This window comes from Phalacrocorax carbo, chromosome 19 (genome assembly GCF_963921805.1).
Source record: "Phalacrocorax carbo chromosome 19, bPhaCar2.1, whole genome shotgun sequence".
NCBI classification, from domain to species: Eukaryota; Metazoa; Chordata; class Aves; order Suliformes; family Phalacrocoracidae; genus Phalacrocorax; species Phalacrocorax carbo.
Genome location: NC_087531.1, coordinates 822,463 through 838,209, shown reverse-complemented (window position 1 = coordinate 838,209; position 15,747 = coordinate 822,463). Strand labels below are relative to the sequence as shown.

At 59.9% G+C, this 15,747-nt stretch overlaps 3 protein-coding genes across 7 annotated transcripts in view; 2 read left to right on the top strand and 1 right to left on the bottom strand.

Moving 5' to 3' along the window:
- Positions 1-8,563, top strand: part of SBNO2 (strawberry notch homolog 2) — a 67,770-nt gene extending 59,207 nt beyond the window's left edge. For all 4 annotated transcript variants that reach the window (XM_064469664.1, XM_064469663.1, XM_064469666.1 and 1 more), the window contains 12 exons: positions 31-166; positions 761-873; positions 1,388-1,459; positions 1,948-2,056; positions 2,368-2,442; positions 2,785-2,928; positions 3,132-3,226; positions 3,573-3,665; positions 3,881-4,012; positions 4,243-4,319; positions 4,499-4,689; positions 5,144-8,563. In XM_064469664.1, the coding sequence (XP_064325734.1) occupies positions 31-166; positions 761-873; positions 1,388-1,459; positions 1,948-2,056; positions 2,368-2,442; positions 2,785-2,928; positions 3,132-3,226; positions 3,573-3,665; positions 3,881-4,012; positions 4,243-4,319; positions 4,499-4,689; positions 5,144-5,766 (1,860 nt within the window). In that variant the 3' untranslated portion in view covers positions 5,767-8,563. The remainder of the gene's footprint in view (positions 1-30; positions 167-760; positions 874-1,387; positions 1,460-1,947; positions 2,057-2,367; positions 2,443-2,784; positions 2,929-3,131; positions 3,227-3,572; positions 3,666-3,880; positions 4,013-4,242; positions 4,320-4,498; positions 4,690-5,143) is intronic.
- A 1,370-nt stretch (positions 8,564-9,933) lies between these two features.
- GPX4 (glutathione peroxidase 4) lies at positions 9,934-12,223 on the bottom strand. Its single transcript, XM_064469724.1, has 7 exons — positions 12,115-12,223; positions 11,719-11,813; positions 11,424-11,568; positions 11,186-11,337; positions 11,030-11,054; positions 10,553-10,612; positions 9,934-10,192 (listed from the first exon to the last, which is right to left on the bottom strand). Exons 1-7 carry the CDS (start codon positions 12,184-12,186, stop codon positions 10,160-10,162), a joined length of 582 nt encoding a protein of 193 aa, XP_064325794.1. The 5' UTR covers positions 12,187-12,223; the 3' UTR covers positions 9,934-10,159.
- Positions 12,224-12,454: 231 nt separating this feature from the next.
- POLR2E (RNA polymerase II, I and III subunit E) lies at positions 12,455-15,525 on the top strand. Of its 2 annotated transcripts, none has more exons than XM_064469722.1 (8): positions 12,455-12,720; positions 12,922-13,096; positions 13,238-13,353; positions 13,793-13,873; positions 14,080-14,138; positions 14,299-14,377; positions 14,828-14,907; positions 15,375-15,525. In XM_064469722.1, exons 1-7 carry the CDS (start codon positions 12,664-12,666, stop codon positions 14,891-14,893), a joined length of 633 nt encoding a protein of 210 aa, XP_064325792.1. In that variant the 5' UTR covers positions 12,455-12,663; the 3' UTR covers positions 14,894-14,907; positions 15,375-15,525. The 2 variants fall into 2 exon arrangements, with proteins under 2 accessions (XP_064325792.1, XP_064325791.1); XM_064469721.1 differs by having other exon boundaries at positions 12,457-12,720; positions 15,219-15,525.
- Positions 15,526-15,747: the final 222 nt, after the last annotated feature.

Sequence of the window (15,747 nt, the reverse complement as noted above, 5' to 3'; positions counted from 1 at the left end):
CCTCCTTTCTCACTTGTCTCTCTCCCTTAGCTTGTAGCAATAATCTCCGAGGCCTCCAGCTCAGGTATCTCTCTCCAAGCAGACAGACGGGTGAAAAACCAGAAGCGCCGGGTGCACATGACGCTGGAGTTGCCCTGGAGCGCAGACCGGGCCATTCAGCAGTTTGGTGAGGGCTGGGTCTTCTCGGTCACCGTCCCCTTCCCCTGAGTGAAGCTCAGACCGTGCACCCTTGGGCAGTCCTGGGGAGGAAAGGTGTGCGTGGCTGCCCGAGCCAGGCTTCTGCTGCAGGCGGGGCAGGTGTCTTTAGCTTTCTGAGATACGGCACCTTGCCGGGATGGAAATGCAGACACAAAGCAGTTGTGGAGAAGGTTTGTGTTGACTTCAGGAGTGACCGACCTGCAGTGTGGGAAGCGGGAACCCTCCCATACGTGTTAGCAGCGTGTCCTCATGAAACACGCCGGGGGTGCCTGGGGATTTCGGTTCCCCCCGGGGGAGGCTCTGGAGGATGCGGAGCGACGGTTGCTCAATACGTGGGCACAGAAGAAGTAATGCGCATCCTAGCTCGAACTGGGGAGTCGCTCCTCAGCCCCAGCGGGTCAGGGCTGTAAATGCAACTCTGCCAAGGGCTCAGCAGCACCAGGGTGATGAAAACCAGCATAATGTGGAAAGTTGTTCTGGTGCTCTCACCTCTTGCTCAGCTTCCCCTCCCCTACCAGCCAGGCCGTACCAACCTCTCCTTTCACTTCTCATGTCCCTCTAGGTCGAACGCACCGATCAAACCAGGTTTCTGCTCCAGAGTATGTCTTCCTTATCTCCGAGCTGGCAGGGGAGAGGAGGTTTGCATCCATCGTGGCAAAACGTCTGGAGAGCCTAGTAAGTGCCCTGCAGCAGAGAGATTAATGTGTCAGTTCCAGTTCTCTGTGAAGAGCTTCCATTTCAGTGTTCCCGCTGGCGTGGCCAGTGTAATTAGCACGGGGGATTGCATCACCCCTGACTAAAGGCGTTGCAGAACAGAGGGCTTTTAGTATCCTGGGATTTAAGAAAGGAAGTGAAGAAGAATATGTAACCAAGGCATCAGGAGGAATTTCAGGGAAGCAGAACCCAATTCCACATGCTGGAATTACCCTACTGCTACAGGAGAGTAAACCCATCTGTTTCCAGGAAGCTGATGAAATAATTAATGGAATAATTAATTTGTCTGTTTCATTTATCTCCACTTCTGATAAATCCTCAAATACTTTGGTAAAGTCTCAATATTCCAGAGGAACGCTGCCTCCCCACAGCACGTTCCTATCCCGGCCTCTCCTGAGACGTGGCTTTGGCCATCTTTCTCTGGTGTTTTGCAACAGCTAAAAGTAAGAACTTTTTGCTTGGTCTGTCTTCCTAGGGTGCCTTAACTCATGGAGACCGACGGGCCACTGAGTCCCGAGACCTCAGCAAGTACAACTTTGAGAATAAGGTAATTTGCGGCTGTTCTGAGGGTAGCTCAGCCAAGGAGGGGTTGAAGTAGTCAGCAAGTACCTTCAGTGGGAGCCAGCGGCAGGAAGGTCATTGCTGGCATCTACAGGCAGGATCTGGCCTAGCACCCAGCTCCCCGCGTGTAGCCTCACCTACAGCATACGGAACTGAGCTAATAATCACGCATCCGAGCTGCACGCTGGCGGGAGGACGGTGCTCCCGCGGGGGTGCCGGGAAGGGCGCGTGGGCCTCCGCCCCCAAGGGAGCTGGTGCCAGCGCCGCGGGGCGGACGTGCGGGTTGCTGTGCTCTGGTCCCCTGGGGACGGAGGAGCCCCTGAAGCACGGCTTCCCCCTTGGCACAGCCACCAGGTCCGTGGCTCTTCCTGGAGGCCATGGCTTTCTCTGCAGTGCGGGCAGAAGTGTTGTGGGGCGCTCGGTGTGCTGGGCTGCCAATGTGGGTTTGTCCCATGCGCGATTCTCCTTTCACAGTACGGGGCTAAAGCACTAGACAGAGTTCTCTCCACTATCCTCAACCACACGGAGAACAGAGTTCCTGTGCCCAAGAGCTACGACAGAGGGGAGGCTGCATTTTTCCAAGGTAAGAACATTATCAGCTCCGGGGTCTCTTTGCATCGCTGGCCAGGTCGGTCTCAGGTTTGAGATGCTTGAAGAGCCAAGCAGCAGGCTGAAGGTCAGAGAGAGGGAACAGTACCACTGGCTTAGCAGCTCACCAGTGAGCAGGGCAATTGGCCACCCAGATACATGTCACCCTGCCAGAGGTGGGGGAAAATGGGTCTGGGACAAGTTTAGCTGTGGAATAACGGGCACAGCTCGAGAGGAAGCAGCCCTGCAGGACTGCTGAGGAGGAGCTTAACCCTAAAATGCACAAGCTGTCTTCTGCCATTCCAGAAATGAAGCAAGGTCTCATCTCTGTGGGCATCTGCTGCAATCAGATGAAGTACGGCACTGTCGCAGTGGAGAAGGGTATGTGTCAAGCTTTTCCTGCCCAGCGTGGGGGAGAAGTGAGAGGCAGGTGTGTCGCGGCCCACCCTGCCCATCTGCACGGGAGCACAGCCTCGAGGGCTTTGCTGTGCAGCCAGGGGAGGATGTTTGCTTTGAGGAGAGGGTCCTGCGGCCATTAGCCCGTGCTGCAGGTCACATCTCCCTGCAGGAGCCTGGCAGCTGACTGCAGCTGGAGGAGCAGCCCTGGGGCTGCTGCCATTGGGAAGGGACGTTGGGTGGCTGGTCGGGTGGCTGTCCTTGGGAGCCTGCTGGTGGCTCCGTGCCCAGCTGCACCTCATCCTCTGACCTGCCGTGCTCTTGCAGACTGCTCCATCACCAAGTTCCTGAACCGCATCCTGGGTCTGGAGGTGGACAAGCAGAACATGCTCTTCCAGTATTTTTCTGACACCTTTGACTATCTGATTGAAAAGGACAAGAAGGAGGGCAAATACGACATGGGCATCCTAGGTACGGAGAAAGAGGGGTGGCCAGACCTCTCCCTACTGCACCCCTGAGGTTCTCTGCCCCTCCCTGTGCTGACTGATGGCTGTTCCACGGCCACAGCCGTCTCAGGCACTGCAGTGTCCTCACACAGCACAAATCCCGAGTCTCTTGCAGGGAGAGGAGGCCATGTGGGAAGACGTTTCTTACAGCAGTCTTTCCTCCTACAGATTTAGCCCCAGGAGTGGATGAGATCTATGAGGAGAGCAAGGAGGTCTTCCTGACCCCTGGGCACCCGCAGGATGGGCAGGTCGTGTTTTATAAGGTAGGCAGCCTGCACAGCTATCTCTGCAGTCCAGTCTTCTCCAGTGCTTCCCAGTCTGGAGCTGTGAGCTGCTGGGTCCCTCCACCTGCGCTGCGGCTTTGCGTCATGTTTGCATCACATCTGCCTTGGCCATGAGCAGGTGATCGGTGCTGGGAGTTACACAGAGGAGGCAAGGAGAGGCCCTGCCCTGCCCCGGGGGCTCGGGGCTGCCAGACCCATGAGTGCAGTCTGGCAGTGCCTGTTTAGAGGCTGCAGCAGCATCGAGTTTGTGTTGAGGGTGTGATTTGTGAAACAGACACATGCACTTTCCTGAAGTTACAGAATACCTGTGTTTGTCCCTGTTTAGATCAGCGTTGACAGAGGCTTAAAGTGGGAACAAGCTTATGAGAAGTCACTCAAACTGACAGGATCCTTCGATGGGTTCTACCTCTCCTACAAGGTAGGTCTCTGCGCTCTGCCAGGGCAGCACCTCAGCTCGGGGGGTGACTCCAACGGGAGAAGGTCCACCGTGGCTGTAAGAGGTCTATGTCTGACCTCTTGCAGGGGGCTGGGAGATGCCTCCAAGAACCTCCATCCTGGAAGGAAGGGGTTAGTTTAGTGAAATATAGGCTTGGGGAGAGAGGCTGCGACTAACCATCAGCTCTACCCCAACAGATGCGAGGCTGCAAACACACCTGTCTGCTGGCAGAGCAGAGCCGCGGGAAGAACTTCATCCTCTACAAGCCAAATATTGGGAAGCAAAGCCAGCCTGAGAGCCTGGACAGTCTGCAGAAGAAGTACCGGCGGGTAGGTGGGAGCTGCAGCCCTCCAGTGTGGGGAGAGGGAAAAGCTGCTTTCTCTCAGCGGCTTTGGGAAGGACATTTGCTGTAACCCCTTCTCAGATCCTTGTGGCCATGTTGTGGGTTGGGCAGGGATAGTGGTAGCACCCGGGTGTCCTGACTCCCAGCCCTGGATTTCAAGTCTCAGCTGCATGTTGGACAGTGGAAAATCTCTAATGGTGTGTGTTTCTTCTGCAGGTGCCACCCGAGGAAGCCAAGGAGCACTGGGAGAGCAGTTACCACTTCTCCTTGAAGAAGTGTAACCATGCCGTCTGGTAAGGATCCTGCAGCCCCATCCTGTCCTGCCCTCCCCAAGGCAGAGCCGGTTCTGGGGAGAGGGTCCCCGGCTGTGGCAGTGGGGAAGGACCACGCCGGGGAGGCTGTGGGTGGGAGGTCCAGCTCTGCCATAGGAGCCTGTGCTGATTTGGGCGGTTTTCTCCCGTTTGAACTGAAGGAACAGGAGCTGCAAGCTGATTCAGGAGGGGAAGGAGTGCTTCCAGGGCATGCGCCTGCGTCACTACTACATGCTGTGCGGAGCCCTGCTGCGGGTCTGGAGCAAGATCGCCAGCATCATGGCAGACATCACCAACACCAGCTACCTGCAGATTGTCCGCCTCAAGACCAAGGAGAAGAAGAAACAAGTCGGTAGGTGAAGTGCTGGGAAGGGGGAAGGGAGCACAATGTTTTAGGAGAAGGAAAAAGGGGTCCAGACTGCCCAGTGCCAAAATTCGCTTCCTAAAGAGGGCTGTGTCCCAGCCTGGAAGCACCCACTGCTTAGGTGACCCCATGGGAAGGGCGGGAGCTGGGGCTACCTGCCATGTGTTTGGGCACTGGGCAGGGGGTGTGAGCCTGGCCTGAGCTTCCCCCTCCGTGCCCATGTGAAGCAGGACTGTTGCTGCCTGCTGCAAGCCTGCCGTGGAGCTGCTTTTGCTCTGGTTGCTCTGCCATCTCCCTGCCCTGCAGCCCAGCTGAGGGGCGAAGCAGGCTGGGATAGCGTGCTTGACAAATGGGCCCCCGTGCTGCTGCCCATCCCCGTGTCCCCACAGGGCCCCGTCCCTTCCCAAAGCGCTTTGGGGACTGATGCACCTTCCTCCCTTAGGGATAAAGATCCCCGAGAGCTGTGTCCGTAAGGTGCTGGAGGAGCTGAAGCAGATGGACGAGAATGTGAAGCGAAAGCACAACCGACTCCTCCAGGCCCAAGAGCAGAGCCCACAGTTCTCCCTGCCACTGCACATCCTGCCACAGTCCCTGGACCTCACGCAGACGGGGCCCGGGGTCCCCCTGCCCAGTCACTCCCTGCACCAGGACAAGATCCTGGACTTGACCTACAGCCCTCCCAGCAACAGCATTCCTGACGTGGTGATGAACCCAGAGCCTGGTGCGTTGTGCTTCCCCTCGGAGCCTGTTCTCCAGCCACACCAGCAGCACAGATTACCCTTTGGCTTCAGTCACCCTTCTGCCTTCCAGAGCCCGGCCCCTGTCCTGGAGGGGAACGTGCCTCTGAGCTCCTCGCTGCATGAACACCTGTCTCTGCCCCACCCAGGACCCTTGCAGATACTGCAGCAACAGCAGGAAGATTTTGTCCAACAGGATGGGAATATCAATTTTAGAGAGATCCTGGAGGACATGCTAAGGACGTTAAATGGGGCCCCCCAGGAGAACATACTCCCCCAGGAGCGCCAGAGCGTGATCCAGTTCAGTGGGCCTTACGCAGACTTCTGAAAGCTGCTGGGCACGCCAGGCGATGCTCGGCCGCTGCGGATCCATACCCTTTGGCGCAGAGGTGAGAGCTGGGGAGCCCCGGCTGTTCTACTGGTTTGGACTGATCCTTTTCTGTTTCTGAGGGAAGAAAAAATACCTATAGTTCCTTAAAGCAAAGTTTATTTATATATAATATACAGTCAGGCATGTATAGATTTGTATATAACATGCGCTTGGGGGGAGTTGAGTGCTGTCAAGTTCAGCTGATCTGGCCTGATGGTCCCTGCTGCGTTCGAGTCCTGCTCAGAGGTCAGTGCCCGTGTAGGACTGAGGAGAGACGCCCCCTCCTCTGTGCCCGTCCCCCTGCAGACTACTGAGTTCCCAAGCTGGGTCGTGCCTTCCCCAGCCCTCCAGCCCAGAGAGCGGGTCCCCCCGAGGGCTGGCTGACCAAACCGTGTCTGCGTCGGCTGCTGCCAGCTTTCCCCGTGGGCTGCCCCAGCCCTGCTGTGGACCTGGAGGCTGCTGTGGAGGGCTGGGTCTGAAGGCAGGGGTGAAGGGGAAGGGAATGCTGTCCCAGAGGAGTTGGGAGCCACTGAGCTCAAGTGTCCCTCTGTGCAGGGCTGAGCAGGCGTAGCTGAGAAGCAAAACTGACTGTGCCTGCTCTGCCCTTCCCGGGAGGGGACGCGGATACCTCTGGGGCTGCCTGAGCTCCACGGGAGAAGGCAGGAGCTGGCTGCACCCACGCCTCGCTTGTCAGTATCGTGGCAGAGCTTGTGAGTTCGTCAGAGCTCAGCCACGCTGGGACCACGGGGGGATTCCCCGGAGCAGAAGGGCCGTGTGTCCCATCAGCCTGTCCTGCACTTTAGCCTCTCAAGGTCGCTGTGGCTGGCCGTGCTTTGTCCAACTTGCTGTCGCGTGGTGTCCTTTCACCTGGCCGTCTCACCGGTCCCGATCTATCGGGCTTGTCCCTGGCTGGGCCATGGACACAGGCCTGGGTGTCTGGATCGGGGCGACCCGGCCCTGCCCACCGCTGACCTTGGCACGGGCTGCTCCCAGGCGAGCACCAGGGATGTGCAGTATCGCTGCTCACGCTGCAAATTCAGCCTCCAATACCAAAGAGCAAAGGTCTGCTTTGCAAAGCACTGCCCCAGACGACCCACTGCCCCTTGGCCAGGAGCGGCTGGGCGAGCTGCCTCCTCCCCAGGACAGAGGTAGGCTCCAGCCACTTCTGTCGCCATCCCTGTTCCAGCAGCATCCCACCTCGGCAGGTCCCGGGGAAACTCTTTTATTTTCTCCCTTTAATCTAAGGAGTCTGGCAGGAAGCTGCCTGCTGGCAGGAATGCCCCAGGCCTGGCAGCCCCTCCGCAAGCCTCCCCTCTGCTGTGTTTCTTTTCTCTGTCTCGAGTCATCGAGGCATTTCCTAGAAGTGGCACCAGAATGTTTTCAGGGGAAGGACGCGAGACCTCCCCTGGCTGGCCCGGCCCTTCCTCGGAGAGGACCTGGGGAAGGAGGTCCAGCCGGGAGACGCCTCCGCTGGGGTCCCCCGTGCTCTGACAGGTCAGTCTTGAGGGGGCTGGAGCTTTACAGTGCCTGGTTGAGTCCCCTCCTCCAGGCAGAGACCCTTGGCCCCCCCATGTCCCCCCCGTGTCCCCCCCAGGGCTCAGGGACTGGCCGAGCGCCCTGTTTGCCCTTGGGAAGGGCTTTGGGTCGGTGTTTGTGCTACTGCTGAGACAGGAGCCACCTTCCCTGACACATTAAGACCTTAGACCTGCCCCGCGTGATATGTGTGTGGGCTCATTTTTGAGATTGCTCTGGTCCCTGCCCTTTGTTGTGGGGGCGTGTCCTCACCCCCCACCCTCCCCAGCTGGCGTCTGCCTCCCCCCCGCCCTCCTGGCCAGGGTCAGCCCTGCAGCTGGGGCCGCTCGGGGCTGCATCTTACCGCATTCAAGGAAACCTCCTTACCTCAAAGTAAACACCAAAGACAGGGAGCCCCTGCGTCCCCCCGCCCCGTGGCCCTGCTGCTGCCCGGAGAGGTTTGGGCTCTCCCGCAGCTTTGCTCACGGCAGCCACGATCGCCTCTTGCTGCGGGGCCATCTGGGGATCGCCGCTTTCTCGGGGTGCCGCAACAGCCTTTTCCTAGTCCTGAAGAGAGCAAGGCTCTCCCTTCCCCAGATACTCCTCTATTTAAAATATGTCCCAGTCCACACCACTTGTGGAGAGGTCCCGGCTTCACCCATGTCCTGGTTCGTTCGCTCGGCGCTTGCTGAATTCTCAGCAAGGAGAGAAAAGGACGCCAGGAAAACCCATTTCAGAGAGGCTTAATCTCAGGAATAACGAGGAGGAATTCTCCCGCTAGGCACCCTCCGGCAGCCACTTCTCCGCCGTCACCCGGAGCCTTACCTGGTGGCTTTGATGTTAATTTTAAAATATATGCAATTCTCCCTCCCTGATCTCTGGAGAGACAGAGAGCACCTTCAAGGACGCCCTTCCCTGCCCCGATCCTGTGTTTTTGTCAGGGTTAATAATATGTAACAATACCTTTTAACTAAATTATTATGCAGTTGTCCTACTGATTGTATGTATTTTTAAATGAGTCCCTTTTTTTCTTCCCTTATACCTTTTTGTTAGCACTTTTTAATCCGCTTGTTGTTTGCCTTTGTTTTTCTATGTGTATTTATAATTAATTGAGATGTATATATGTAAAGAGATTTTTTTAGAATATGTGCCTTTGACTAATAATTCCTGAATTTTCTACTTGCCTCAGAAGGATAATTTTTCATTCTGCTCAGTAAAAATGGAAAGGAAGCCACGTACGAGATTTCTGTAAGTCCCAGCTCTCTGTCTGTCTGTCCAGAGGTGTAGTCCTGCCCCAGGATCCCATGGGGGCCTCAGATCAGGATAGGGAAGCCGAGGGCCAGGGTCGTGCTGGCAGCTGGAGTTTATCTCCTGCGTCACCACCTCGGTGGCCGCTGAGGGCTGCTGCCCCGAGCCAGGCAGGGGCTGTGGGAGGGTCCTGCCCGGAGCCAGCCTGGGCGCCGGCCTTCGGCGAGGCTGCCCCTTCCCGGCTTTGCTGAGGAAAACGCAGATAAAGGAGCCGCTGTTCAGGCACGTTCCTCCAGCGCGAGCTGCTGCAGCTTCGTCACTTGTGGCCGCCGCGGCGCCGGGACATCTCGCCCAGGCACCGCCGGCCCCGCTCTGCCGCTGCGGGAGGTGGCGTGGCCGTGGGCCACGGCGCTGGTAACGGAGGAGCAATTCGCACCGCGCCTCGTGCGGCCGGGCAGCGCGGGGATGCCGACAGAGTTCACGGCAAGACTGAGTGGGGCTGTGGGGCAGCTCCCGAAACCAGCCTGCCTACCCGGGGAGGCCGAGGGGTCAGGCAGGCTGGAGCAGGATCCTCCCGGCATCCGTGATGTGCCGGGTTGCACGTGTCAGGGGGGCGCTGGGGCTCTTCCCCACTCTACCCTTGGCCCCACACTGAGGACAGGGCTGCAGATATTAAGGGGAGACTCAGTATCTCCCCCAGACCCCAGAGGGAAAGCAGCACTCCTGCACAGCACATCACCAGTTGAACGCAAACTCTCCCACACCCTCCCTCCATGGGCTGGGCCAGACAAGGCTGTGCCTTTGGAAATCAACAAGCTACAGCCGAGACTTCCCGAGGAGGATGGGTGCATCTGTGGCCCTGCATGCTGCAAACAGACACATCTATGGCTGCATGAGGTATTTCACCACATCCCAACACAACTTTGTTTTGCACTAATTGCTTCTGCCTGTGGCTTGCACCACTGCTGGAACAGGCCCTGTTGCTGCCGGGCCAGGAGTGTGCTGCTGCGCGCCCAGACTGCGCCCGTAGTTGGTCAGCCTCCAGCTGTGTTCGGAGAAAAACAACCCCATTGCTTCATCCTAGGCCGGTGCCTGTTGGTTGAGGGCAAGGAAGGGTCCTAGGAGGGCCAGGTCGCAGAGGGGACACAGCCCCTGCTCCAGCTTTTCCTGCGTGAGCTGCACACGAGTCCGCTGAGCCAGGCTTTGTGTGCAGTTCCCCACTCAGCAGTAATGAGGATTATCCCTCTGGGCTCAGGAGTTGTGTAAGGTCTTGGCTCCCCTGCAACATTCCGGGTTCTCCGTGGGAGCAGCACAGCAGACCCAGCCCCATCCACCCCCCTCTGCCCCACACCCAGACACAACCCATCATTTCTAATGTTTATTGCAAGAGAACACCAGATCCTGCTTTACGCCCAGAGAAAAGGGCCCTGTGAAGCCTTCTTCCAGCAGGTGCACGCCAGATCTTCGGGTCTGCCTCACCAGCAAGCTGGCTTGAAGACAGACCGTCATTGGGGCTGGATGAGAAGGCTCCACAGGCAGCAGGAGGGCTGGTGCTGGCTCAAGGGGACAGTGCAGGGTGAGATGAGTAGGTCTACAGGTAGGCAGGCAGGTCCTTCTCGATCACCTGTGAGAAAGAAGGGAGCATTGCACTACAAGAACACCATTGCCCCAAAAACATGCCCAAAGCCCCCTCTGTCCCAGCCCAGAGGGGGGGTGCTTGGAACCACCTGCCCACCCTGTGCTGGGCACCCGCTTTCCCTGGTGCCACAGCCAACCCCGCCCGAGCACGGGGGTGCCTTCTCTGCCCCCACCAGAGGGGAAGAGAGCCGAGACACGGCAGCAGAGCCTGCTCCAGAGCAGTGCTCAGCCCCAGCACTGCCGTGCTTCTCCACAGACGCAGTCTGCAGAGAGCTGCTGTCGCACTTCCCCTCCTCCCCCGGGTCAGGCGGAGCCGTAACACCAACGCCGCCAGCAGCACACTTACGTAGGGATCGTCCATCGGGCTGTACCTCTTCACCACTTGGCCCTCCCGGTTAATGAGGAACTGTGGGAGTGAAGCAGCACCCAGGTGAGGGAGCGCAGCTGTAGCACGGGCTCTGCAGCCCTGCGAGAGCAGCAGAGCAGCCCAGGGAGCTGCTTATGGCGGGGCTGGGCTGGGGCAGGTCCTGCCTGCGGAGCTGTAGCCCCCAGCAGAGCAGCTGCCCCCTCAGCTGCTTGCTGCCCCTCTGGGCCAGGGCTGGAGATAACCAGGCTGGGGGCTGCTGGGGGCCTCCAGGCACAGGGACCAGGACAGTGCAGGAGCCCCTTGGGATGCTCCTACCCCGACATCCAGGGTAACCACCCAAAGCAGAGCTTGGACATGCAGGTCCCTCCTCCCTGCAATGCCTCAGGGACTCCCCACTGTCCCCCAAGAGCGAGGGTGCAGCCCAGGCAAGCCCAGGAAAAGGCAGCCGTGTCTTACCTTAGTGAAGTTCCATTTTATTGCACTAGGAGAGAAAAAACAGGAATGAGATTGCGGCAGAAAAAAAAAACCACTCTTCCTCTTGCTGTAGCCAGGCCAGCCGCTCAGACAGAGCCTGCTGGGGTGGCTTCCACAGCCCCCCGTTCCCGCACTCACTTGCCCAGGGTGCCTCTGCCTTTGGGCTGGTCCTTCATCCACTTCCAGAGCGGGTGGGCATCGTCCCCGTTGACATCGATCTTGCTGTACATGTCAAACTTCACCCCGTAGCCTTCAGCAAATGCCTTAATCTGAGCGTTGTCCCCGGGCTCCTGAGGAAGGTGAGAAGGGCTGCGCTGTGAGTGTGCCGGGGCCGTCCCTGTGCTCCGGGGGGCCCTCGCCCCGCTCCCCCACGTACCTGCTTCCCAAACTGGTTGCAGGGAAACCCCAGGATGCGTAAACCCTTCTCAGCGTATCTGGCGTGCAAATCGACAAGCTGAGTGTAGTTTACAGCGGTTTTTCCTCATTTTGAAGCTACGTTGGTGATGATGCAGACGTAGCCTCTGGAAAGGGGGTGAATCCCGGGTTACGCAACGCGTTGGCCCGCCGAGGTGTAACCGCGGCCCGGCGCCGCTCCGAGCCCTTTGAGCCGCGTTCCTCCCGCCCCGGCCCCGCGCCCCAAGGCCGAGCGGCGCCCGGCCCTGCCCTCCTACCGGTACTTCTCCAGGGAGACGTCGTTGCCATCGATATCCCGGGCGTGGAAGTCATAGATGGCCTTGGCCGAGCGCCAGTCCTCCGCCTGGGCGCTCTGCGGGGGCGGCGGGGGACGCCGTCAGCGGAGACCCCCCGCATCGCCCCCCGCGTCCCTTCCCCCTGCGTCCCCCCCGTCGACCCCCCGGCCGGGGCAGCCCCGCAGCGACCGATCGGCCGGCCTCCCCCCCGGCCTCCCTCCGCCGGGCCCGGCGGCTCCGCGACCGTCGCCCCCCGCCCCCCCGGGGATCCTCCGCCCCGCACCCGACCCCGCGCCCGTCCCCGGGCGCCTCGCGGCGACAGCCCCGCCCCCGCCGCCCCGGCCTCCTCCCGGTAGCGCCGGCCCGGGCCGCGCTCACCATGCTGCAGCCCCGGCTCCGCACCGCCACCCCGCACAGCAGCGCCCGCCGCGCCGCCTGACCCCATCCCATCGCGCGCCGCCCCTCCCCGCCCTCTCAGCCAATTGACGTCCCCGGCTCCCGGAGGTACCGCCCCATTACGGCCGCGCAGCCAGTCAGCGCTCAAAGAGGCGTGTCCGACCGTTTGATAGATGTGATGCTGGCCAATAGAAAAGCAAGGTGCGCGAGGTGGCCGCAGAGATGTTTATCGGCGTGCTGGGAGAGACCTTGGGGCGGCGGGGCGGGGTCAGGCCGGGGGGTGCGGCAGGCTCCCACGCGGGGGCGGTTTCCCTCCAGTGGGCCGCGGCCTGTAGCGGGTTGGGCCGCGGCCTGTAGCGGGTTGGGCCGCGGACAGCGGGGGAACAGGCCCGGCTGCGGCGGACTACAGCTCCCAGGAGCGCCCGCGGCCGAGGCCCCCCCAGCGGCCACCCAGGCGCCGCCTGTCGCCGCGCGGGCAGGCACTAGCGCGGGCAGCCCGCGGGGGGCCTCGAGCGGCGGGCGGCGGGCGCCATGGACGACGAGGAGGAGACGTACCGGCTGTGGAAGATCCGCAAGACCATCATGCAGGTGCGGGCGGCGGGGCCTGCTGGGGTCCGGCGGGGCCTGCTGGGGTCCGGCGGGGCCGAGCGCTGGCGGGGGTGCGGGGCCTGCGCGGCGGCCTGGCGGTGCGGGGCCTACGCGGCCGCCTGGCGGTGTGGTGGCGGCCCCGGGGCCCCGGTGCGGGCCGCCCGCCCGCCCGCCTGACCGACCCGAGGGCGCTCTCGGCAGCTCTGCCACGATCGGGGCTACCTGGTGACCCAGGACGAGCTGGACCAGACGCTGGAGGAGTTCAAGGCGCAGTTCGGTGACAAGCCCAGCGAGGGCCGGCCCCGGCGCACGGACCTGACGGTGCTGGTGGCTCACAACGACGATCCCACCGACCAGATGTTCGTCTTCTTCCCGGGTGAGTCCCTGTGCCGGGGGTCCCCGGGCTGCGCCGCCTCTGCCGGCGCTGTTGGAGGCTGGGCAGAGGGGCTTCGCCTTCTGGAGGGGTTCACGGAATGAGGGAGGGCTCTCGGTAACCCTGGGCCGACTCCTTTCCCAGAGGAGCCCAAGGTCGGAATAAAGACGATCAAGATGTACTGCCAGAGGATGCAGGAGGAGAACATCACCCGAGCGCTGATCGTGGTGCAGCAAGGCATGACCCCCTCGGCAAAGCAGGTACAAAGTTCTGCAAAAGGAGGCAGACCCAGAGTCAGGGCTATCGCAGGCCGTGGATGCTCTGCTGTCCGGTTTTCAGGCTGCTTTTAGGCTCATAAAAGCTAAGAATTTCCTTCCAGATACAATCTCTTGCTAAAGCCTGTTCTACCTTAATACAGGCTCTTGCTTAAAACACAAGCGTGTTTAGCCAGAGCAGCTGGTTCTGGTTCCAGAACAGCCGATGGCCTGTCGATGGTCCGGAGGCTGATGAGAGAAAGAAGGCTATTTGCCAGCGGTCAAGAGATCCGTGCGCTCTCTGCCCGCGTAGCTGCGCCTGTGTGAGCCACGCATGTGGCGATTCCACATTTGCCGTGACCGGTGTTTGTTGAGAAGCAGATCCAAGCACAGGCAGGGCTGTTCCAGAGCAGTGCTGCGGTCTTACAGACCTTTTCCTTTCCAGTCCCTGGTAGATATGGCTCCCAAATACATCCTGGAGCAGTTCCTGCAGCAAGAGCTTCTGATCAACATCACGGAACACGAGGTGAGCAGTGTCGGGCGGTGGAGCGAGGGCTTTGTGCCGAGCTGCAGCGAGGGCTGCTGCCAGAGGCCTTTCTGGGCTGGAAGGCCGGGCTGAGAGACGTAGTCGTAGTTTTCTTCCTTACAAAGGTGTTGCTTTTCCTGCTGCTATGAGGAGCTAGTTGCTTTCTCTGGCTTCCTCATCTTACAGTCTGTCTCTCCTGTTTACAGTTGGTCCCGGAGCACGTCGTCATGACAAAGGAAGAAGTAACTGAGCTCCTGGCCAGATAGTATCCTTTGTTTGTTCCTCCCTTCCTGCCTGGGTGTGATGTGTGCTTGCTTTGGGCTGAAAATGAGCACAGCCGCATGCAGTGGTTCATTACTTGGCTCTGTGAGCTGTGGTAACGAGCAGGTTCCTGGGCTGGTTGCTTCTCCTTGACTCCCACGCAGTAAGCTGAGAGAGAACCAGCTCCCGAGGATACAGGCCGGGGATCCCGTGGCCCGGTACTTTGGAATAAAGCGTGGTCAGGTAAGAGGGAAGTAGCCTCAGGCGGCGGTTCCCTGTGGGCAGGGCAAGGAGCCGCAGCCGTCTGCAGTAGTTCAGCACTCTCAGAGACAGGAAGGGTCTCTCTTTCAAACGTAAAAGCTGTTGTAGGTTAGGTCGGGTGGGTTTAAGCAGGGCAGACTCTAGCAAGTAGGCGGCAGTCCCAGCTGCTGCTGAACCGGCTGGTGACAGCCAGCGGCTGTGACGCCAGCCCCGCGCTCCCTGATCTCCCCCTGCGCCGGGGGGTGGCACTTCCACGCCTCGCCCCCAGCTGAAGCGGGGAGCTCAGCCCCAGCGCCCCGCGGCCGCTGCGCGCCGCAGCGTTACAGCCACGCTGCCTGGGCCTGAGGGCGTGCCCGTGTCGGGCAGGGAAGCCCTGCGGGGGAAGCGCCGCCAGCTTCTCTCCCTCATGAGTTCCTTCTGTCGGCCTTCTAGGTAGTGAAGATCATAAGACCGAGTGAGACGGCGGGCCGCTACATCACCTACAGACTGGTGCAGTAACCTGGAGCTGTCGGGTAAGGCGGAGCACGAAACCCTCTGGCTCGCGGAGGGCTTTGGGCAGGGCCTCAGACCTACTCTGGGGCTTTCCAGGATGGACCTGAAGTGAGCTGCCTCCAGGAAAAGATTATCTCAGAGCTCTAGATTGTTAGTGGAGGGAGCTGTTAGCGAGAGGACAGAGCAGAGCAAGGCTTCATCGGTCTGTTGCCTCCGTATCCACCATTTCAGAGGTGGCTGTCGGTGCTCAGGGCACCGGTGGGGCTCGGCCTTGAGCGGTCTGCGCAGGGAGGCGCGAGGTGATCCGCATCCCGAGTTCTCTTTCTTCCAGGCATGGAAGAACTGTGTGAGACCTCCCGACCTTCCCATCCGCAGGCAGTTTACAGATGCTCTGAGATGTCCGCCTCTTCATAGGTGGCCAAGAAAATTCTCTGTCCGTGTTGCCTCCACGCAGTTGTGTTACTTGGCCGAATTCCTTGTTTTCCAGCGTGGACTTTGCTGAAACTCCTCACTCTTCACTCAGGCCGTGGAAATAACCTGAAGCAACTGATTTGTGCAGGGAGGAAGCGAGTGGAAAAAGGCTTCTGTTTTCCTATTTTATTTATAGGATCTTATTAAAAATAAAGGTTTGCACTCTCGCCGTTCCTCACAGGTAGCGTATTTCTCAGCTCTCCCTGTACCAAAGCCTCTGGATGTTGCGAGTTCCCGTGGTTTTCACTCTGTTTAGGAGAACTTGCTGCTGAAGCTCCGATGGGCTCTGCGTCGTGGCTGAGCCAAGAGCTCACCCTGCAGAACTCCTCCAGCTGTCGTGTGCAGTTCTGACGCTGCAGTTCAGACCTACCTCGTTGCTTACCTCATCT

Coding starts and splice junctions, on each gene's coding strand:
- POLR2E (XM_064469722.1), top strand. CDS start 12,664: ATGGACGACGAGGAGGAGACGTACCGGCTGTGGAAGATCCGCAAGACC. Junction 13,874..14,079: donor TCAACATCACGGAACACGAG/GTGAGCAGTGTC, acceptor TCCTGTTTACAG/TTGGTCCCGGAGCACGTCGT. Junction 14,139..14,298: donor ACTGAGCTCCTGGCCAGATA/GTATCCTTTGTT, acceptor ACTCCCACGCAG/TAAGCTGAGAGAGAACCAGC.